This window comes from Panthera uncia, chromosome B4 (assembly GCF_023721935.1).
Source record: "Panthera uncia isolate 11264 chromosome B4, Puncia_PCG_1.0, whole genome shotgun sequence".
Taxonomy (NCBI): domain Eukaryota; kingdom Metazoa; phylum Chordata; class Mammalia; order Carnivora; family Felidae; genus Panthera; species Panthera uncia.
The window spans coordinates 102,668,832-102,692,596 of record NC_064809.1 but is presented as its reverse complement, the minus strand read 5'-3'; the positions used below and the strand labels follow the sequence as shown (position 1 = coordinate 102,692,596).

The window sequence follows — 23,765 nt, the reverse complement described above, 5'->3', positions numbered from 1 at the left end:
CAAATTTGGGTGTGTGAAGAACTCTGATATGAATGAAGCAAGTCAATAAACTAAGTTCTTTCATTAATATCTTCTACACCTATTCAGCATACTGTAAATAAAAACAGCAGTAACATCCTATTAATATTGTTTAATTTCAACAAGTTGATGAAATATTTACTTTGTTTCTATGTTTAGGGTACATAGTAGGAGCTCAATAAACATTTTTTTTGAGTAAAATTAAAAATTTCAAATGATATATCTAAAACTATATATCCTAGAGAATAATTCAAAGGCCACAAAAACCCAGTAAGGACATATGTTCATATTTAGGGTAATTTCCTCTAACATGCACATAACAAATCCATCAACAAGCATTACTTTCTGGTTTTCCTCAAAAAATAGGATACCTATAATACAATGAACCCTTGTGGTTAGCAGGCCACTTTTTATAACATATATGCTTCTGTTCACACCAGTTGAACTTTGTTTACTGAGTCAATTGTATTTGTTTCTAAACTTGTTATGCCAGTTATAGTATTGTAATGATATAAGTAAATATTACATAACTAATGAAATATTAATGCAAAAGGAAAAGTTGTTTCTATAAATTGGATGCCTTTGTGAAAGGATTAATAAAGGAAAGTCACTAGAAGAAATTGCTGTCAAATTACATGTGGTCAAAACAAACGTAAGTCTGGATAAAAAGAGTAAAATATCTGAAAGGATTTGTATTTAGATTTTCTCTGAAAATGTCTACCTGAATTTATTATTTTTTCAAAGTCCCTATTCTTTTTCTTACTGAACTAAATTTCTTTTGAATTTAAAAAGTATAAAAAGGTTAATGGTGAAAAGCAAGGTTTTGTTTCAGTTTCTAGTGCAGCTTTCCAGAAAAGATTTTCCCCTTGGTACAGAACCCAAGCAGATTATACCTCCTTCCCCAACCCTTTTATTTTCAAAAAAATTTTTGTTATTTTTTATTTTTTCATTCTCAGGTTAGTTAACATACAGTGTAGTCTTGGCTTTCAGGAGTAGAACAGTGATTCATCTCTTTCATATGGCACCCAGGGCTCATCCCAAAAAGGGCCCTCCTTAATGCCCGTCACCCATTTAACTTACCCCCTCACTGCAACTCTCAGTTTATTCTCTGTATTCAAGAGCCTCTTATGGTTTGTCTCCTTCTCTGTTTTTATCTTATTTTTACTTCCCCACCACTTTTAAAAATCTTGCCCATCTTTGAATCAAATGAGTACTCCTAAACCAAACTTCTGCAGTAGTGTATATTGGACTGGATCCAGGCCTGCGATTCAAGCCAGGAAAACTCATCTCACAAAATTGTGTGTGTGTTTGAATTACAGCCTTTAGTTAGTCTTCTCTCCAGCCATCTGAGATCAGCAGTTACAGGACAAGTCAGAACTCATCATCTTTTTCTGATCCTGCCTCACCAGCATACTGCTTCCTATAAATATAGTTTTTCAGTGTGATTCCTTGGGTTCTCCAGTATTCTCTGTTTCTCTCTTATGCCAAATTGGGAAGCACAACCCTGGTCATCAATTGCATTTGTCCCAAACTAGGAACTGTTGATTTTGCTCCTCAGAATATTCCAGTCTAGAGAACTGTGTTGTTGGTTTTGTCAGTGATCTGTAACCCTGGGAATTTTCTTTGGTATCTTTCTCCATCCCTCTTTACCTTCATTGTGCTTCATAAAACACATGATTTGAGATTTAGCATGCTTTCTGATTTTGTCAAAGAAGTTGTGTTTTGGTTTTTATTTGTTGCTTTTGTGTGATTCTGAAGAGAAAAGGTGAGAACATCATCTTAACTCTCCTATTTTTTAAAAATGGAAATTGGTTGTTTAAGGGAAACAAAGCTGGACACTGTAGACTGCCTTAGAGGTATGCTTGATGTAAAAAAATTAAGACAGAACTCCAAAGAGTGACCCTATACAAAGCTGTGTGCAAAGACCAAAACAACAAATGGCCTTGTGCTTACACCAAAAGTCTGGTAAGTAAAAGTATATTAATATGTTTTTAAGTGAAAAATTCATTGTTTTAAGTTTTCATCAGTTTTTTCAGTGATACACTCAACTGCCAGTTTCATTACATTAGATCGCAGAAATTATTTGGAAAATTTAAAAAGATATTGTCTCATTTAATCCTAACATCAATCTGTAACATACATATTTTCATATCATTTTTTTTTTTTTTGGTGTAAAAAGGTGATTTTATTAAAGCACAGGGCAGGACCTGTGGGCAGAAAGAGCTGCCTTCATGATCTCATTTTGTAGATGACATTATTGAGTGTTAAAGTCAGGGAGAGCCTATGTAGGGCCAACGTCCTAGAGATGGAGGAAGGCATCAGAATTGAGTCACTGCCGGGTGCAGATCATACTTCGGCAAGGACATACATAAAAACTTACAAGTTGAAGTGCACATTGAATGGCAGTTGAGAGTACTGATCATGAATTTTATTGCTCCCTGTTGCCCATTCCCTAGACTCCAGAAAAGGAGATTAATATGAGTTAAGCTGTGCAAGAGGGCCCTAGCTCAGAGAGCTAAGTTTTGAGTTTAGGGAGATACCCAGTCTGAAAGAGAAACTGGAGTGAGAGGCTGTAAACAAGCGGTTATGTTCATGTTCAGGTGCTTTAGATTATTTTCCCCACTTTTTAAATAATTTTTGACAGTAATTTTAACTCCAGGATAGCCTTTGTGTTGGACAATACCTGCAAAGGTTTCAAGAGTCAAAGTTGTGGATACAAGTATCTCTTCTTTAATGCTTCAGTAAGATTCATAAGTCCTTGAATTTCTTCTGTCTTTATTTCAAACCTCAATTCTTCAGTCTCCTTTAGAAGTACATTTATTTTGTCTCTTGGCAGGCATGAATTTTCTCTTTATTCTTCCTTACTTGTCTGATTTGGAAAAATGCTAAATGAACATTTTTCTTGTGCTCAATGTCTGCTAATAAGTTATATAAATAGGACCAAAAGAAGTACACAGTCTAGAGTTAGTCTGAATTGGAGTTCTTTCTCCTCAGTTATGTAGATTTGGCCTTAAGAAATGTACTTATCCACTTAACCTGTGTCTCAATTTCCTTATCTATAAAATGAGTATAACAGTATTCATTTCACAAGGTCATTCTTAGTATTCAGTAAGGTGATATAAACAATGCTTTTGGCAGTGTCCAGCACAAAGCAATGGTTCAATAAACATTATCTTTTCTCATATTGTTTTTTTTAAATAAACTTATATTTTAAAAGTTTTAGATTTACAGAAAATTTGAAGATAGTATAGAGAGTTCCCATATACCCTATACCAAATTTCCTCTATTATTGACACCTTACAATGGGGTTATTTGTTATAATTAATGAACCCAATACTGATAGACTGTTGTTAGCTAAAGTCCATTATTTTATTGAGAATTCCTTAGTTTTTGCGGCATCTGCCTGACTCAGTCAGAAGAACATGTGACTCTTGATCTCAGGGTCATGAGCTTGAGGACCACATTGGGTGCAGAGATTACTTAAGTAAATAAAAACTTAAAAAAAAAATAATTTCTTAGTTTTCACCTAATGTCTTTTCAGTTCCACCATCCTATCCAGGATATCACATTGGATTTAGTCCTATTGGTTGTGATAGTTTCTCAGACTTGTCTTGTTTTTGATGACCTTGAGAGTTTTGAGGAGTAATGGCTAGACATTTTGTAGAATGTTCTTTCACTTGGATTTGCAGATGTTCTTCCTCATAATTAGACTAGGGCTATGGGTTTTTGAAAGGAAGACCACAGAAATAGAGTACCATGTTCCTGACATGTCAAGGATACCTATCAACATAATTTAACATCATTGATATAGACCTTGATTACCCAGATAAGACAGTGTTTGTCAGGTTTTTCCACTCTAAAGTTCCTCTTTTTTCCACTTTTCATACTGCACACTTTGGAAGAAAGTCACTATGTACAGCCTACATTTAAGGAGTGGGGACTTATATTTCATCTCCTTGATGGTGGAGTATCTAAATAGATTACTTGGAATTCCCTTCCATGGGACATTTGTCTCTTCTCTTTATTTATTAAAGTTTTTTTTGTTTGTTTTTTAATATAAAGGGGCCCAGGTAAGCAAACATGGACTCTACCGCAATTTCATAGAAAGTGGGCTGGATGACTGGATGAGAGATACATGGTTGTTTAGAGATCCTCCCACATTGTACATGATCAAACCTGGGTTAGCAATTAACTTAGTTCTCACCAGGAGATGGTGAGACTGAGGCTGCTGACATATCCATGGCTAGGCCATAACTGGTTCAAGAACTAAGGTAGGTGGATGTGAAGGTGAAGCCCATTAGGCGATCTGCCCAGGGAGCTGGGAAGACAAAGCCAGTGGCAATGAGACTGAATTGGTTCTAACAGTCTTAGATTAACAAAGAAAGTTATTCATGCTATTATTCAAAGGATTAGTGTCACTATGAATCTTTTGCAGTATAATGCAAAGATGACTCAGTATGATTCTTACTTTTAGAAATGATGTGATTATGTACATAACATATTCATAAGCCCTGAAATTTATGGACAATAAGATAGAAGTTTTCTTTTCTTTTTTTTTTAACGTTTATTTATTTTTGAGACAGAAAGAGACAGAGCATGAACAGGGGAGGGGCAGAGAGAGAGGGAGACACAGAATCCAAAACAGGCTCCAGGCTCTGAGCTGTCAGCACACAGCCCGATGCGGGGCTCGAACTCACGGACTATGATATCATGACCTGAGCCGAAGTCGGACGATTAACCGACCAAGCCACCCAGGACCCCCAAGATAGAAGTTTTCTTAAAAATAAAGCAAAATGTAATGTATAAAGTTATTTCCATATTCTCTAATGTATACCTGTCCAATAACTAGTTAACGGAAATAAAATTTGAACTTTCTACTATATGAAAGCAGAATCTACATACAAAATATTAACTTCAGCTCATAGTTATTCTAAAAATGATCACTGATACATCATATAATTATTACATATTCTTTCATTTGAATTAAATACGTCATTTACAGATTTTGTGCACATCAATAATTCTAATAATTTAAAATAATGTAACATTAAAACATGTTTTCTCCTATATTAAAAGCATATTAGGGGCGCCTGGATGTCTCGGTCAGTTAAGTGTCCAACTTTTGATATTGGCTCAGGTCATGATCTTGCAGTTTGTGAATTCGAGCTTTGCGTCGGGCTCTGGTCTTACAGGATGGAGCCTGCTTGGAATTCTCTCTCCCTCTCTCTACCCCTACCCCACTCATGCTTTCTCTCTCTCTCAAGATAAATACACTTTAAACTTTTTTTTAAAAAAGCAGTATTAAAAACTAAGATAATTATCTCTTTTTTCTTAAATAAATAAATAAATAAAGTAATATATTTTCCTGTCCTTTAAATGATCATATCCTGTCTTCTACTACTTCCTAGAGCTCTTTGTTGTCTGGGAGACATTTCTGTACCTAAAGCTTCTCTGTGGTTAGCTGGGAGAATAAAGATAGTTTTTATAGGCAATGTGACTGTTCTTATGTAGAATTAGACTTACATTATGTAAGAATGTTCTATTGCATAATGGAAATATCCCTTTATTTTCTGCACATTTGGCTTGGTCTTTGCATATAATATTGACATATTGTTTTTGATCTTAATTTAAAGGAAGTATAACTGTTAAATCTTGTTTTTTATCTACCCCCAAGTGTAATTGCTACAAATAAGTACAATCATTAGTTGTAGGGAACTTTATTATTAATAAGAGTATCCTCATTTTCAAGGATAATTTGAGGTGGTTTACACTATGAAGCATAAAAACATATCAATAGTAGGGCCATTAAAGAAAGGATAAACTCTTAAGGGTATACAATTCAAAGGAGAAAAACATGATACCAAATAACCTAATTAAGGACAGTTGCTGGAATCAAGCATAAATGTAAACTGGAGCCTCCTGATAGCTAAAGCAAAAAATAAGTTGAGTGTTCTTTGGAGGAGACTGTCATATCATGAAAACCTATAAAAATTATTATATAGATTGTTTTATAACAAGACCTACATAAATGAAAAGGCTTCTAAATACTGTCTTTATTGAATGTCCAAAAATATCCTCATTGAATCAAATATATTAAGACTGAATGCCCCTAAAACCTAAGCCCCATGGGTTTCTGCCCAATCACTGCTTGGGGAAAGAGTCACGGGCTGCAACTTATGTATAATCTTCCTGCAAGTACAGTTTCCCCTCTTCTACCTCAATCACCTTATTGGATTTAGGGTGTTTGTTTATAAAATTCTTTTTTTTTAATTTAATGTTTATTTATTTTTGAGAGAGAGAGAGAGAGGAGACCGTGAGCAGGAGAAGGGCAGAGAGAGAGGGAGACCCAGAATCTGAAGCAGGCTCCAGGCTCTGAGCTGTCAGCACTGAGCCCAACATGGGGCTCAAACTCACAAACTATGAGATCATGACCTGAGCTGAAGTCGGATGCTTAACTGACTGAGCCACCCAGGCACCCCTGTTCATAAAAATTCTATCCAAACAGCTATGAAAGAGATCAAATGAGTCAACTAGATCTTCTTTATCTTGGTCACGGGGAGGGTAATGCAGACAGGGGAAGTAATGAAAGCTAAGTCATGAATAAACTTATCAATAAGCAAAAATCTCAGAGGAAAAATTATCTAGAACAAAGAGTGAAATTGTTGTTAGTTCAGGAGCTCATCATAATCGTAAAGGATTAAAAAACATATTGCTCAGAAAATAACAGTAACTCAGTCACTATGGCAGTTTTGAATCTTGCTCTCATTAACAAATACATTCTGATGAGACTAGGCTGTACTTCTGGTTTTGGTTTTTGTCAAGCCAAGAGATCCCAATCTTTCTTTTAAGTATATGTATTTCTGGAATAGAGTCCCACAAATTGAGAAAACCTGAGTACATCTTTACTTCTTGCAATCAAATGACCACTTATGTTCCTTCTTAAAACTATAATAAAAGCAAACTACTTAATCATAATTCTGATAATGCACCCCTATAGAGGTGAACTACTGTAGGCATAGGGATGTAAACAGGGGAATATAGTTCTTTAATGATTTATGACAACATGTATGGATCTAGAGTGTATTACACTAAGTGAAATAAGTCAGACTGAAAAAGAAAAATACCATGTGATTTTACCCATATGTGGAATCTAAAAAAACAATTGGATAAACACACAAAACGCAGAATCAGACCTATAAAATATAGAGAACTGATGGTTGCCAGAGGGGATGGGGGGATGGGCAAAACAGGTAAAGAGAAGTGGGAGATACAGGCTTCCAGTTACGGCATGAAGTCCCTGGAATAGGGGCGCCTGGGTAGCTCAGTTGGTTAAGTGTCCAACTCTTGATCTTGGCTCAGGTCATGGTCTCATGGTTTGTGAGTCTGAGTTCCACATCAGGCTCTGCACTAATAGTGCTGAGCCTGCTTGGATTCTCTCCCTCTCTCTCTGCCCTCCCCTGCTCGTGAGCTCTCTCTCTCTCTCAAAAAAAAAAAAAAATAATAATAATGATAAACTTAAAACAATAGAAATAAATTAAAAAAAGAAGTCACTGGAATAAAAGGCACAGTATAAGGAACGTAGTCAATGATGACAAGTGGCAGCTACACCTGTAGTGAACATAGCACAATGTATAAAGAAGTTGAATCACTATGTTGTACATTTGAGAGTGAGATCACATTGTGTGTCAATGATACTCAAATAAAAAATAACACAACAAGAGATGGGGCTGGGGAATCTAGAATTTGCATGGATAGTGTGTGCAATAAAAGTAAGGAGTGGTTTCCTGTCTCATATTTAGGTCTTTCAAAACCTTCTAAATCCTACATGAGAAAACAAGCAGCAATCTCTTTGATCTCAGTCACAGCAACTTCTTACTTGACATGTCTCTGAAGGCAAGGGAAACAAAAGCAAAAATGCACTTTTGGGACCTCATCAAGATAAAAAGCTTCTGCACAGCCAAGGAAACAATCAACAAAACTAAAAGGCAACCGACAGAATGGGAGAAGATATTTGAAAATGATATATCAGATAAAGGGTTAGTATCCAAAATCTATAAAGAAAGAACTTTATACCCAAACTCAATACCCAAAAAACCAGACAATCCAGTGAAGAAATGGGCAGAAGACATGAAAAGACACTTTTTCCGGAGAAGATATCCAGATGGCCAACACACACATGAAAAGATGCTCAATATCCCTCATCATTAGGGAAATACAAATCAAAACCACAATGAGATACCACCTCACACCAGTCAGAATGGCTAAAATTAATAACTCAGGAAACAACAGATGTTGGCGATGATGTGGAGAATGGGGAACCCTATTGCACTGTTGGCGGGAATGCAAACTGGTGAAGCCACTCTGGAAAACAGTGTGGAGGTTCCTCAAAAAATTAAAAATAGAACTACCATACGATGCAGCAATAGCACTACTAGGAATTTATCCAAAGGATACAAAAATGCGGATTCAAAGGGGCACATGTACCTCAATGTTTATAACAGCACTATCAACAATAGCTAAGTTATGGCAAGAGTCTAAATGTCCATCAACTGATGAATGGATAAAGAAGTTGTGGTATATATATATATATATATATATATATATATATATATATATATATAATGTAACACTACTCAGTGATGAAAAAGAATGAAATCTTGACATTTGCAAAAACATGGATGGAACTGGAGGGTATTATGCTATGCGAAATAAGTGAGTCAGAGAAAGATATCACATGATTTCACTCATATGTGGAATTTGAGAAACAACAGATGATCATAGGGGAAGGGAAGGAAAAATACGATAAAAACAGAGAGGGAGACAAACCATAAAAGACTTTTAAATACAGAAAACTGAGGACTGATGGGGGTGGAGGGTGGGGTAAGTAGGTGACAGGCATTAAGGAGGGCACTTGTTGGGATGAACAGTGGGTGTTATATGTAAGGGATGAAATCACTCACTGGGTTCTACTCCTAAAGCCAAGACAACACTGTATCTTAACTATCTTGAGAATAAAAATAATAATAAAATACAATAAAATGGAATAAAATGAAATAAAATAAAATAAAATAACAAAATAAAATAAAATAAAATAAAATAAAATAAAATAAAATAAAAAGGAGGGAGTGGGTTTAGTAGACAGTCATTTGCTGTTACTGAGGCAAGACCAAGAAATCATGGGACATTCATGAGATACCACAGGTAATTCAAGTGCAGCTGTTGGGGGATTCAAAGTCACATTCTGAAGTGATGAGGCTTAACTCAGATAAAATTAGAAGGCATAATAGGTAAGGGTTGGGGTTTTATCATTAAGAATTAGAACATTCTTAGAACCCAAAAAACATAATAGACAAGTAGCATGATCTCTTGCTCGTGAGCAGGAAAAAAACCCCCAAAACATTAAACACTGAACAAAGGGGAAAACTAGAAATTTGAAGCCTGAAGATGAAGCTGTGTTGGAAGATAGTGATGACATCAGGGCACCAGGGGCAAAGGCAAGGATTTGAGTAGTGTTCTGGACAAATCCTTCCTTTTGGTTTTATTTGCTGCCATTAGACTTCTGAGGTCCCATAACATGTCAGGATTCACATTTGGAAAAAGCTCATGCACTTTCTGATTTCTAAACAGGACTCTTTAAAGCTCCCCAAACTCATTAGTGCTTACCTGACTGCATGAAAGGAACCACCCATGTGCCTATAAGCAGGGCCAAAATTTTCCTAAGGAGGCAGTATTTGAGCTGCTCAAGCACTTGAACAAAGTACACAGTTAAAGCCCTAGAATCCTGTCACATACAACATCAATGTATACTGCTAGATATAATACACAGACAAATGACATTCTTGCAAGGAAATGAATTCTTCAGGACTCTTAGGTCCTGGTATGAGAGATAAGCACTACTGAGCTTCTAGAAAGAGGAATAATTTACAACATAGTTCCCAGAAAAGTGATCTTCAAATCACTATCCTATGATTTTTCTTTTTCTCCCAAAGTGCACTGAAATTTTGGAATAACCTTCCAATTAATTTTGTTCTGAGCTTTTCCCTTCTTTCCTTCCTTCCTTATTATTATTATTATTATTATTATTATTATTATTTTAAAAAGCCACAGTTTACTAAATAAAATGAGCATCCATGAACTGGAAGAACTTGGCATATAAAATGATTATACAACAAACTTTACTCTGTGGTAATTTTGACTACTGACAATTCTATATAAACAAATAGTAAAGAGATGGTCTGCCATGACACTTAAGAAAAGTATTATTAAAATGGGATCCTTCACACCTATTTTCCAATAGGAAAAATATCAAGTTCATTAAGGTATGAATTCTAACGTAGAGCACTTTTCTACAAAGAAGCATTAGAAAAGATGATCTGAAGATAAACTATACTGATATTTTACGTGCTTACTGTACTGTTTTCCTAAAATGTAGAATTATAATTATAAAATGTGAACAATGATTAATATTTTATGCAAGGCAAGAGGATGGATTGATTGGTAAGTGAGGAATCTGCCCAAATGTGGCTTTTGACAGCTGGCGGCTGGCAGCTTTGGCAGGCGAGTCACAGTCAGCAGGGGTCAAGGTTAGTGGCAGCACAAAATACACTTGTATGAGACTGATAGGCAGGCCTAGGCTGGGCCACAGCATCTCTGAGGACAGCATCTGGTAAAGGCCTCTAAAAAGACCTGAAACAATTTCTGTCCTTTCCCAGAAGAAGTTTATCTTCTCTAATTGGCTCCTACCCTTCTCAGTATTAATACAGGCTATATTTTTAATTCTCCAAAACCTTTTGTTGTATTTACTTTGTGTAACGTTCATTTCCTTTGGGTTTGGTGGATTTGGGTTTCCAATTTTTTTTTTAATTAAAGCTGCAGAAAGTGCAACGAACATCTATATACCTATTACTTAAATTCACTAATCATTACTATTTTGCCATATTCGTTTTAACCATCCATTTATTATTATTATTATTATTATTATTATTGCTGATCCATTTGAAAGTAAATTACAGATGTCATGACCCTTCACCCCTAAATGCTTCAGCAAGTAGATCCTAGGAATAAGATATGCTCTTACATAACTAGAATAATCAAATTCATTAATTCAACATTGATCCAATATTGGTGTCTATTACATATTCTATATTAAAATTTTACCATTTGTCCTAATAATCCTTTTATGGACTCTCCTACCACTCCACCTTTTTAAGAATCCCATCTGGGATAGGACATTGTATCTCTACTCCCATTTAATCTGGAACAGTTCCTCAAGTCTTGTCTTTTATGAAATTGATATATATAGTTTTTAATTGGAGAATAATTGACATACAATATGGTATTAGTTTCAGGTGTACAACATACTAATTTAACATTTATACACATTAAAAATGGTTACCACAGTAAGTCCACTTACCATCTGTCACCATACAAAGCTGTTATAGTAATATTGACTACATTCCCTATGCTATATGTTACATCCTTGAGTCTTATTTATTTTATAACTAGAAAATTGCACCTCTTAATTTCCTTCAACTAGTTTGTGCATCCCCTGCTCCCTTTCCCTCTGGAAACTGCCAATTTGTTTTCTGTATCTCTGAATCTGTTTCTGTTTTTGTTTTCTTTGTTTTTTAGATTCCACATATAAGTGAAATCATAAGGTATTTATCTTTCTCTGACTTATTTTACTTAACATAATACTCTCTAGATCATTCATGTTGTAAATGGCAAGATTTCATTCTCTTTTATGGCTGAATGATACACACACACACACACACACACACACACACACACACCATATCTTCTGTATCCATTCATCTCTTTATGGACATTTAGGTTATTTTTACATCTTCGCTACTATAAATAATGCCAAGAGGAACAGCGGTGTGTACATCTTTTTGAATTCATGTTTTTGTTTTTTTCTTTTTCCAGATAAATACCTAGCAGTGGAATTGCTGGATTGTATGGTAGTTCTATTTTTAATTTTTTGAGGAAACTCCATATTGTTTTCCAGAGTGTCTGCACCAGTTTACATTCCTAACAACAGTGCATGAGGCTTCCCTTTTCTACACCTCCTCACCAATACTTTTTATTTCTTGTGTTTTTGATATTACTTATTTTGACAGGTATGAGGTGATATTTCCTTGTGGTTTTAATTTGTATTTCCCTGATGGTTAGTGACATCGAGCATCATTTTATGTGACTATTGGCCATCAGTATGTTTTCTTTGAAAAAAATCTGTTCAGGCCCTCTGCCCATTTTTTAATCAGTTTTTTTTTGATATTGAGCTGTATGAGTTCTTTATATATTTTGGATGTTAACTCCTTACCAGATATATCATTTGTGAGTATCTTTTCCCATTCAGTAGGGTGCCTTTTCCTTGATGGTTCATGGTTTCCTTTACTATCTGATACGGACATATTTTGAAAAGTCTAGTTGTCTGAGTGTTTTCTCATGAGTAGATTCAAGTTATTCATTTTTGGCAAGAATATTACATAAGTGATGCTGTATCCTTTCCAATGCATCGCCTGATGAGTTGGACAATGTCAGTTTGTTCATTATTGGTGATGCTAACTTTGAAGGTTTATCTACTTTTTGAAATGAATAAAAAATCTGTGGGAGGTAATGTGAGTCTGTGTAAATATCCTGTTCCCCCATAAACATTTTACCCAATGGCTTTAATGCCTTGATGATTCTCCTGTGAATCAATTATTACCATGGTGGTTGCAAAAAGCAGCCAGGATTTACTCATGGGCATAATGCACATGTCAAAGCAGTTCAATATCACTTAGAGACATATTACAACATGGAAGAGCTCATGAGCTCCCTACATTTGTTGTTGGCTTTCCTATGGAACAATTCCTGTCCTCTCACCTGTATTTAAACCACCTGGTAATTATTCTTACCTTGGATTAATCTCTGATTTAACACCCAAAAATAAGTTTACCTGGCCTCTCCACATGTGCTCACTCCTATAGCCTCATCTCTCACTTCTGCCTCTCCTGCTTGCTTTGTGCTCCAGCACTGCTGAGTTCAGAATCAGGTTTCTCACATCTGTGTATTTTTGAAGAAGCATACCCACCCCTGCATACCTACAATTAATTCATTGCTCCCTACCTTCACACCTTGTCTGCTTGATGAACTCCTCTGCATCCTTTAAGACCAAGCTAAGGTACCACATGTTGTTCGTGAAATCTACACAGGCAGAGTGAGTCACTCCTTTCTCTATGCCTCCACACTAGTTTATACATGTGTCTATTGTTGTAGGTTCATGCTATATTGTAATTGTTTTCTTTTTTTTTTAATGTTTATTTATTTTTGAAAGAGTGTAAGCGGGGGAAGGGCAGAGAGAGGGGGACAGAGGATCCCAAGAGGTCTCTGAGCTGACAGCAGTGAGCCCAATGTGGGGCTTGAACTCACAAACCATGAGATCATGACCTGAGTTGAAGTTGGAGGCTCAACTGACAGAGCCACCCAATTGCCCCATAATTATTTTCTTTTTAAAAGGGTTATATTTTAATTATCTTTGTAGCCCCAGAGTTTACACTGTTTTTGACACATTGGAGATTTTTCAAAATAAATGGTTTTTGATGAATAACTAAATGACTTTGGTCTCAAAAGTTTTCCTTTTGCTGACCCATTGTGGAAACATATGTAAGAATATTTTTCTAAATTATCCTTTATTGCCCTTTGCCATCTTAGAGGGGCACCTGGGTGACTCAGCTGGTTAAATGTCAGACTCTTGATTTAGGTTTAGGTCATGATCTCACAGTTCATGGGTTCAAGCCCCACGATGGGCTCTGTGCTGACAGCTCAGGGCCTGGAGCCTGCTTCAGATTCTCTCTCTCTCTCTCTCTCTCTCTCTCTGAGCCTCCCCCACTCACAGTCTGTATCTCTCTCAAAAATAAACATTAAAAAAAATTAAAAAAAAAAAGAAGGGTAGCCTCAAGGCTAAAATGCCAAAGAAGGGGAAGCCCCACTACAGCCAAAACCCTGCCCTGGTCAGAGGAATTGGCAGATATTCTTGATCGGCTGTGTATTCTGGAAAGGCCATGTATAAGAGGAAGTATTCAGCAGCTAAATCCAAGGTTGAGAAGAAAAAGGAGAAGACTCTTCCTACTGTCAGAAAACTAGTTGGTGGTGACAAGAATGGTAGTACCCAAGTAGTTAAGTGTTGTAAAATGCCTAGGTATTATCCTACAGAAGATGTGCCTTGAAAGCTGTTGAGCCATGGCAAAAAAATCTTTCAGGAAGCTAGTGAGAAAACTGCGAGGTAGCATCACTCCTGGAACCATTTTAATCATCCTCACTGGGTACCACACAGGCAAGAGGGTAGTTTTCGTTAAGCAAATGAGCAGTGGTTTGCCACTTGTGACTTGACCTCTGGCCCTCCATCGAGTTCCTCTGCATAGAACACACCTGACATCTGTCATCGCCACCTCCACCAAAACTGATATCAGCAGTATGAAAACCCAAAACATCTCACTGATGTTTACTTCTAGTTTACTTCTAGAAGAAGAAGCTGTGTAAACTCAGACACCAGGAAGGTGAGATCTTCAACACAGAGAAGGAGAAATATGAGATTACACAGCAGTGCAAGGTTGATCAGAAAGCTGTGGACTTGTAAAGTCTGCCAAAAATCAAAGCTGTTCCTCAGCTTCAGGGCTATCTCCACTCTGTGTTTTCTCCCAGGAATGGAGTTTGTCCTTACACACTGCTGTTCTAAATTTCTCAAAAAGAACTTAATAATTTATCCATTAAAAAATACACAAATTACCCTTTATTTACTTCCATTAAGGTTCTAGCTTAGTAGTTTTCAACTCTGCCCATTCAACACTACACCATCCCCATCAAATCATCAGTTTTTATTGTCTTTTTTTCCACTTTTCAGTATCTGAAGTTAACTTCATTTATTTTTGTACTCATTATATAACACACAAACTCTAGAACATTATAAGCTCCTTTTATTTCTCTCTTCTCATAAACAAATACTCCAGTTTATTCCTTGTCTAGCAAATGATACCAGTACTGATGCTTTTGAAATCCAAAAGATACAGTGTGTGTGTGCAATTGTGCATTTGTGTGCATGCAATATAAGCTGGGGGAGAGAGACAGGAAGGCAGAAAAGTAATGTCAATTGACAAAAGAAGGCAAAATGCTATGGACCATGAAGAAATCAAGAAAACTTAAAGACAATTTTGAGGGGTGTCTGGGTGGCTCAGTCGGTTAAGTGTCGACTTCAGCTTAGATCATGGTCTTGCGATTCATGAGTATGAGTCCTGTGTTAGACTCTGTACTGATAGCTCGGAGCCTGGAGCCTGCTTTGGATTCTGTGTCTCCTCTCTCTCTGTCCCTCCCCACCCTTTCTTTCTTTCTTTCTTTCTTTCTTTCTTTCTTTCTTTCTTTCTTTCTCTCTCTCTCAAAAATAAACATTAAAAAAAAAGACAATTTTGAAATTTTCTGAAATTTGGTGAGACGCCCAAGTTTGGTACAGAAGATAAAGTTTGAGAATACCTAATCTTTTTAAGATTTAGGTAAAGCTAATCATTAGGATGTTAATATTTTAGATGTTTTAAAGTCCTATTAAAATACTTCTTTTATAAAGAAGTAATTGAACGCTACAAGAAATTTACTGTAATGTTTCATTCTAAGAAATTCATTAATTATAAACAGTAGACTTACTGTAGCTGATGTTCTGCCACAATTTACGGTTTTGAGTAGTTACAGAGTTAGGCTTAACTTTACTATGGAATCTAAACACTCTGCTTAAATAGACCTATATTTTATACTGGGCTGAAGTTATATCACCTATAAGTGATTAGAGTGAAACAAAATGAAAGATCAAGGCGGGGGGACTGTTTTGAATAAAACGTGTTCAAAATATAAGAACAGAATCATTGCTTCTTCCCTACTTTCCTTCACGTTTCTCGGTGTAACATCTAAAATGCATTAAAAAAATATATGGGGTTTATAATAGAAATGTTAGATGACTGCAAATTGAATCACTAAGACGAAAAATGCTCGGACACAGTGGACCTCAATGGGGGTGGTGAGAAGTGAGGATTTTGCACCGCCCCCCCCCCCCCCCCCCCCCCCCCCCCCCGGTAATTTTTGGCAATGAATGTCTAGAGACTCTTTATACCATTAGGGTTCTACCACTGACATTTAATGAGTAGAGGTCAGGGATGCTGCTAGACATCCTTCAAGGCACAGGACAGCCCCCCACAACAAAGACTTACCCGAATGTCAGTAGTGCTGCCAAATCCTGCTCTAAGAAAATGCCAATGCGGTCTCTCACAACTGACTATCGGAATTATGGGCTAAGCTTTTAAGCTGTGTATGAGCCACCTACATATCCAGCATATGCAGCTTTGGTCTTCTTTGAAATGATAATTTGTCTGGGAATGTTTTCTGTTTACTTCCATACATTTAACATGATTTCTTATAACTAAAAATGTATCCAGAGCATGTTAAAAAATATTTTCTACACATTTTACTTGCTTACATAGTTTTGAATATGAAGAGATTTGCTTTAAAAGTTTAGAAAAACATCAATGCATTCACACTTCCAATTATATATATATAAGTTTATCAATAAATTATTAGATATTATGGTATATTTAATATCTTAAACTTTTTTTTTTACTTTCTTTTAAATTTTGAGAGAGAGAGAGACAGCAGGGGAGAGGGGGAGACGAAGAGAGAGAGTCGTAAGCAGACTCCACACCCAGTGCGGAGCCAACATAGGGCTCAATCCCACAACTGTGAGATCATGACCTGAGTCGAGATCAAGAGTCGGACACTTAACCTACTGAGCCATCCTGGCCCCCCTTAATTTTTTAAACTTAAATTGTTTTGATGCTTTTCAGTGCTTAGACTCTCATGTGAAAATTCATTTCATTTTTAAAATGAAACCATACACAAATCTCTTTTCATTGTGCTTACTGTCAAAACTTTAATTTGAGCATCGATACTTGATTATGTGGGAGAAAAATAATAGGAATTTGTACTGGGTCAAAAACCTAATTTTGGTTTATCCTTTCCAACTAGTCTGATCTGACAGATACAACTTTCTCATTCCTCTTGCTTAAAATTAAAATCAACCTCCCACCCACAAAACATGTACTCATCTATTTGCTTCCTTTCACCAGTGTATCCTTTTAAATACCTTACTGTTTTGCTCTATACCTTCTTCCATCTAAGTCCTCCAGCTTGGGTTTCTTGTTCCTTTTCATCTTCCAACCCATTTTATCTGATATATTTGTTCTTAATGAGCTTAAATAGTTTTAGGAGAAAATCAGTGGGACACTATTATTGCCTTTATTAACTAATACAAGGAATAATTTAAGACTGATTTTACATGGTGATACTTATCTACATTAGTCTTTGTTTCTTTTGTTTTTACTTTCATTTCTCAGTATAGTGGCGGTTAACACTTGAGGTTTTGACGTTAGCTGAATCTGTGTTCAAGTTCCACCTCCACTAATTGCTTTGACTCTGGCAAAATGACTTCTCTTTTTTGACACCTCTCTTTCTAGATCTTTACATTCGTAATAATTATAGTATCTACCATAAGTGTTTTTATGAAGAGTAAATGAGATAATGTTGTGATGTTCTTAGCATAATAACTACCACATAACAAGTGCTTAGTAACTATTAGCTATTATTAATATTCCTTTCTGTAATATAATAAGGAACATATCAAGGAACATTTACTACGGTTATTATTAAAGACAAACCTGGGAAGAGAAAGCTATCAACAAGGATAAGTAACATTCTTTCTGGATTTTTGCTACTTAGTTTTTGGCAAAGGGTAATATATTTTTAGTTTATTTTTTTATTTTTATTTTTTAATATATTTTTAGTTTAAGTAAAAACTTAGCTCTTCATCTGTGAAAATAACGCTTTGGTTTGTGTGCTTGACATTAGTGCAAGACATAAAATTGAGACATGGAACAAAGATATACTAAATAAGACTAACTGGAAGGAAAACCTGTCTGATTTATTAAAAACACTTTTTAAAATCTTTATTTATTTTTGAGAGAGAGAGACACAGAGCATTAGTGGGGGCAATGGCAGAGAGAGAGGGAGACACAGAATCTGAAGCAGGTTCTGTGCTGACAGCTCAGAGCCTGACGTGGGGCTCGAACTTACAGACCGTGAGATCATGACCTGAGCCGAAGTCAGACGCTCAACCCACTGAGCCACCCAGGTGCCCCAAAAACATTAAAAAAAAACACTCAGAAATAAAGGGCACCTGGGTGGCTCAGTTAGTTAAGCGTTGGACTCTTCATTTTGACTCAGGTCATGATCTCATGGTTCGTGAATTTGAGCCCCATGGTTGGCAGTGCTGACAGTGCAGAGCCTGCTTGGGATTCTCTCATTCTCTCTCTCTCTCTCTCTCTCTCTCTCTCTCTCTCCCTCTGCCCCTCCCCCCGCTCAAGAATGAATTACAAATAAATAAATAAATACCCAGAAATAAAATGACTAGGACAAAAATTATCTATTGTCATTCATTTATGTAAGACTAGAAGGACCTTTGTTTGGTGACTAAATAAAATATTGACAAGAGTCATTATCAATTGTGTTATTACTAGTAGAACATATACAAAGATCAGAATAAAAAATATACATAAAACTCAATATTATTAATTATAATATTAATATAAAAGTATACTAACATATATAACATTTATAACATATAATAAAACTATATATAAAAACTAAATGAACTAAAACTTCTGTTTGCATTTACTATGTAAAAACATTGTGCTCAGTATTTTATGTATATTACCTCCTTTGATCTTAAATCATGAGTTAGAAGTGCTTTTGAACAGTTATTTTATAGAGGAGGGGTTTGATTATTAACAGTCTAATGGCTTTAAATAATAAAGTAACTGGGGAGTAAATGAACAACTGGTAGAATAAATAACAATACTTTTTAGCTTTGATACAATATAATCATATCTGTACCACCTTTTCAAGAAATCCATTTCATTCCTTTAAACAGCTATTTTATTCTTTATTTCCATTTATAATCAATTCAAAATACCAGAGTGATCCAAGTTCAACTTAATATTTTACTCAATAACGCATTTGAATTGAGAGTTTATTTTTTTTCTCAGTGTTAGAATATTTATTAGTACTAGCCAACCAGCTTACCACTTTATGTTTGACATCAAACTCTCAATTATTAGCTTGGGCGGCCTATGATGTTATACTTTCCAGGATTCTCCCATTCAAAGGCTTTTAGAATTTAAGATTTTTAATTTTAACTAATTATACAATCTTTAAATAAATGCAGTTTTTTGTCTCATTACTCTTACCTTACTTATAATTCCCTGTTCTGTTATCTTGTTTTTAACTCTGTTTTTGATTTGAGAATTAATACATATTACCTGAATAAACCTAAAGGGGGAATCTCTCAACAGATGTACAACAGCAAAGCACCCACATTGACTGGAAAGGTGAACTGGAATAAAGGAAATGGTGGTATGGTTTCAATGTAATGTAGATGTTTTTCACAAATGGGAGGAAAGTAGAAGGCAAATTATTTTGTATCATCTCAATTCATTATTCCATAGAAGTTCTTCTGTTTTGTGTGTTTTTTTTTTTTTTCAACGTTTTTTATTTTTTATTTATTTTTGGGACAGAGAGAGACAGAGCATGAACGGGGGAGAGGCAGAGAGAGAGGGAGACACAGAATCGGAAACAGGCTCCAGGCTCCGAGCCATCAGCCCAGAGCCTGATGCGGGGCTGGAACTCACGGACCGCAAGATCGTGACCTGGCTGAAGTCGGACGCTTAACCGACTGCGCCACCCAGGCGCCCCTGTTTGTTTGTTTGTTTGTTTGTTTTTAATAAAAACAGCAATCATATACTGACCTTGGACTCATCTAACCCAAGCTTCTTTAGAGACTTTCTGGCATAGTCCAGAAAGGAAGAGGATTTGGAATAAATTTTACCAACATGCCGATCACTGCAAAACAAAAGTAAATCACTTTTTAGTTTTTCCAGTTTAAATTATAGATGACTGCAAATTAAATCATGAAATATTTTTAAATACCTTCTGTGTGTACATGGCACAAGCTTCAGATTTGATAAAAGTGTGTTAATATTTTTATAAACATTTTTAGGTTCCATATTATAAAGTGTTTAAGATCTGCTTCTGAGAATTCCTTCAACACACAGTAGTGGGAAACAGTATTAGGAAGACAATATATGAGAAATAACTTATCAACAGTATTAAAAAGCTTAATTTTTAAAGGAAACTATAGGTCTTTCAAAAGTTTCCATTATGCTATAAAACACACTTAATTTTATTGGCAACATTACAGTTCATATTTCATTGCAACACCTGCTAATGGTGGCGATAATTCAACAGCTATGCAAAGAGAACTCCTTCAATGCCAGCCATTAAAACACCATATGCTGAGTTGGGTCTGACTTGATCTCATTTATGCCCTGCAGATTTTCACTACAGTTTAAACAAAATATCATGAGATGGTTTTGAATTTAAATAATGAAATGTGAGACTATCACATCACATAATTTGGGTTGCAACTGAGGTAAAATATAAAAATCTAGGGAATAAAAAATTCACCACTTCCAAGTTGTCAAAATCAATGAATAAAAGCTCATTTACTCTTGGTAATATAAATATTAATCCCTCTGATTAATCAGACATGAAGTTCTTTTGAACTTTGAATTCTTCCTTTGAAATATATCTCAAATATATTCTTGCAGCTCCATTTCTAGATGGCCACCTCAATTCCACTTATTAGTACTTCATGTCCTTTAAGATTGAAGTCTGTCTCCTTCCTTGCTGCCTATATTTTCACGATAGTTTCTTAGAGGAACATTTTTATGTATTACTTCCCCACCCCCCAAAATTTCAATATACCTGCCATTTCTTGGGGTAAATTTGAAACTCCTTAATTAAGCAATCAGGGTTTACTATTTTCTGGCTACACCCACATTTTCCCATTATAATCCAGAATTCAGTTTTCTCTACTCATTGTTTCAGACTATTCTCCATATTTATGTCTTGGTGCATTTGCTCATTCACTCACTTCCTAATGGATTATAAGGTTTTCCACTCTCATCTTCTGCTTAGTTAAGCTACAGCCATCTTATATGACTAAGCTCAAATTATGTATTCTTTTTGGTAACATCACTAATATCATGTTTTCTAGTTTTGACTTTCCACAGACCGTATCCTTTTTCCACTCGTGTTATTTCATCACTGCTTTGAAATAATAGTTGTTTGAATAGGTATAGGTTCCAGAAAACAAAACTTGTATGTTTTATGAGTTTTTGTGTAATTATCAGATCCAAAACATAGTTATGTATCTTACGTATAACAGATGTAATAGATATGTACATCTTACATATTACAGGTGGTGAAAATAAAAGCAGGAAGAGCAATTAGGAAGTTATTACAATAATCTAGAGGAGAAGTTTAGACCAGAGTAGTGACCCTGAGGATGGTGAAAAGTGGTAGAATTTTAGACATATTTTGATGGTAGAGACTACACAGTTGTTGAAGGACTGTATCTACTCCGTGTGAGAGTGATGTTGAATATCTTTGCATGTGTCTATTGGCCATCTGGATGTCTTCTTTGGGAAAGTGTCTATTCATGTCTGCCCATTTCTTAACCGGGTTATTTGATTTTTGGGTGTTGAGCTTGATAAGTTCTTTATAGATTTTGGATATTAACCCTTTATCAGATATGTCATTTGCAAATATCTTCTCCCATTATGTAGGTTGCCTTTTAGTTTTGCTGATTGCTTCCTTTGCTGTGCAGAAGCTTTTTATTTTGATGAGGTCCCAACAGTTCATGTTTGCTTTTGTTTCCCTTGCCTTCAGCGACATGTCTAGTAAGAAACTGCTACGGGTGAGGTCAAAGAGGTTGCTGCCTGTATACTCCTCTAGGATTTTGGTAGTTTCCTGTCTCACATTTAGGTCTTTCATCCATGTTGAATTTATTTTTGTGTAAGGTGTAAGAAAGTGGTCCAGTGTCATTTTTCTGTGTGTCACCATCCAGTTTTCCCAACACCTCTTGTTGAAGGGACTGTGTTTTTTCATTGGAATTCTTCATGCTTTGTGAAGATTAGCTGACCATATAGTTGTGGGTGACCATGTAATTTAGAAACATGGGGTCATTAGTGCCCCTGCCAGGGTGATTTGATGGACTGATGGAAGTAAAATCTGACTGGAATTCAAGAATAAAAGGGAAAGAAGTTTCAAAGGACTTTTTCAGTAAAGAACAGATAAAAGATAGTTGAATGGGAATATGGAGTCCCCAAAGGATTTTCAGAATCTGTGTTCTTAACCACATGTGCTCTTATGACACATCATTTCATTTAATAAAAATGAAAACTGGCCATCATGGAACTCACTAGGGGGTAGAGGAGCAGACACAAACAATTAATTGTACTGTCAGGTTCAATCAGAGCAGTAAGTCACAGATTAAGTCCTATGGCAGAAGAGAAGAGGGTGAGAAAGAGAAAAGTATCAGAGAGGTTGTCTAACCTGGGTTTTAAAGAATGCCTAGATTCCACCTGCCAGAGGTTGTGGAAGGAAGGGGTGGCAGAAATGAGGAGAATATTCCACGTAGATAGAGGAGCTCCAAGGAAGCATACAAGGCATAAAATTAATTGCATGGGAAATGATGAATAAGCCAGTGTACCAGGACATTCTGCATGGACAGCTTCTTGGAGTACAGAGGAGGGAAAATGGGGTGATGGATTAGGCTGCAAAGGATCTTAGTGACAGATCAGAAATGGCCTTGAATGCCATAATAAGGATATTTTAGTTTTTGAGTACAAAGAAAAGGAATTACCAAACATTTTGAAGTTAGAAAAGTGACATGACTGTTTCTGAAAGACAAATTATGGAACTTCAAGAACAAATTAAAAGGGGGCCCTCTGTCAGAATAAAGCATGGTCAGCATGCTAAAAAGGAATTAGTATTCTTTCTTTTAATAAAAGTGAATGCAGTAGATCTAATTAAAATTCTACTCAAGTGAATCCAACACCACCCACATGCTTTTCCAAAAATACAATTGTAAGAACATGGTTTACATGTAGCACTCCCCAAAGAAACAAAATTAGTGTAGGAAATTTTAGGAAAATGTGAAGTAGATGTATACCAAATAAGTGAAAACAAGCACATGCAGGACAGAAAGTGACAAAATCCAGTTTCTCTATCACTACAAAATACTTCTAAAATTAATTATTTTGTGCCTTTTTTATGCTAATACATACTGAAATACTTGAGATCCACATTTTGCTGAAAATGGAGACTGGTTAAGGGAACTCTGAAAATCTTCAAACTACTCTTAAATTTAAAAGATACAGACTTCCTAACTTCAATTTGGCCACACATAATGGATTAAGTAATTAGTTTTAATTTTGTGAGCCAGTTTTCATGATCTGGTTTATAACTTTTTTATTTGATTACAGCAAAACAAAAATAAAAATTAAACTAGGTAATACAACAATTATAGGTATCAAAAATTACAATATTTATTATATAGCTGATACCATATTGATCATGAAATAATAACTGAGTAAAGTGTATATATTTTCCTGCTCTCTTTCCAAGTGTTTGAAGAGATTTTTACATCATGAAACTCCTTTGGTATTTTATTCCTCTTAGAAAGTTTCCAGATAAGGACTTATTATAAAATGAAGAGTTTTCTATAAATTATTGAATTTGAAGACAAATGTTAAATGCTCAATCACAAT

At 35.5% G+C, this 23,765-nt stretch overlaps 1 protein-coding gene and 1 pseudogene across 4 annotated transcripts in view; one reads left to right on the top strand and one right to left on the bottom strand.

Annotated features, from left to right (window-relative positions):
* METTL25 (methyltransferase like 25) overlaps positions 1–23,765 on the bottom strand; it is a 155,949-nt gene that overhangs the window by 34,803 nt on the left and 97,381 nt on the right. For all 4 annotated transcript variants that reach the window (XR_007456740.1, XR_007456739.1, XM_049626012.1 and 1 more), the window contains exon 9: positions 19,899–19,992. Coding sequence is in view for 2 of the 4 variants with exons in the window: in XM_049626012.1 (XP_049481969.1) it covers positions 19,899–19,992 (94 nt within the window). In the remaining 2 variants the exon portion in view is untranslated. The remainder of the gene's footprint in view (positions 1–19,898; positions 19,993–23,765) is intronic.
* On the top strand, positions 13,999–14,896 carry LOC125919370 (60S ribosomal protein L6-like; annotated as a pseudogene).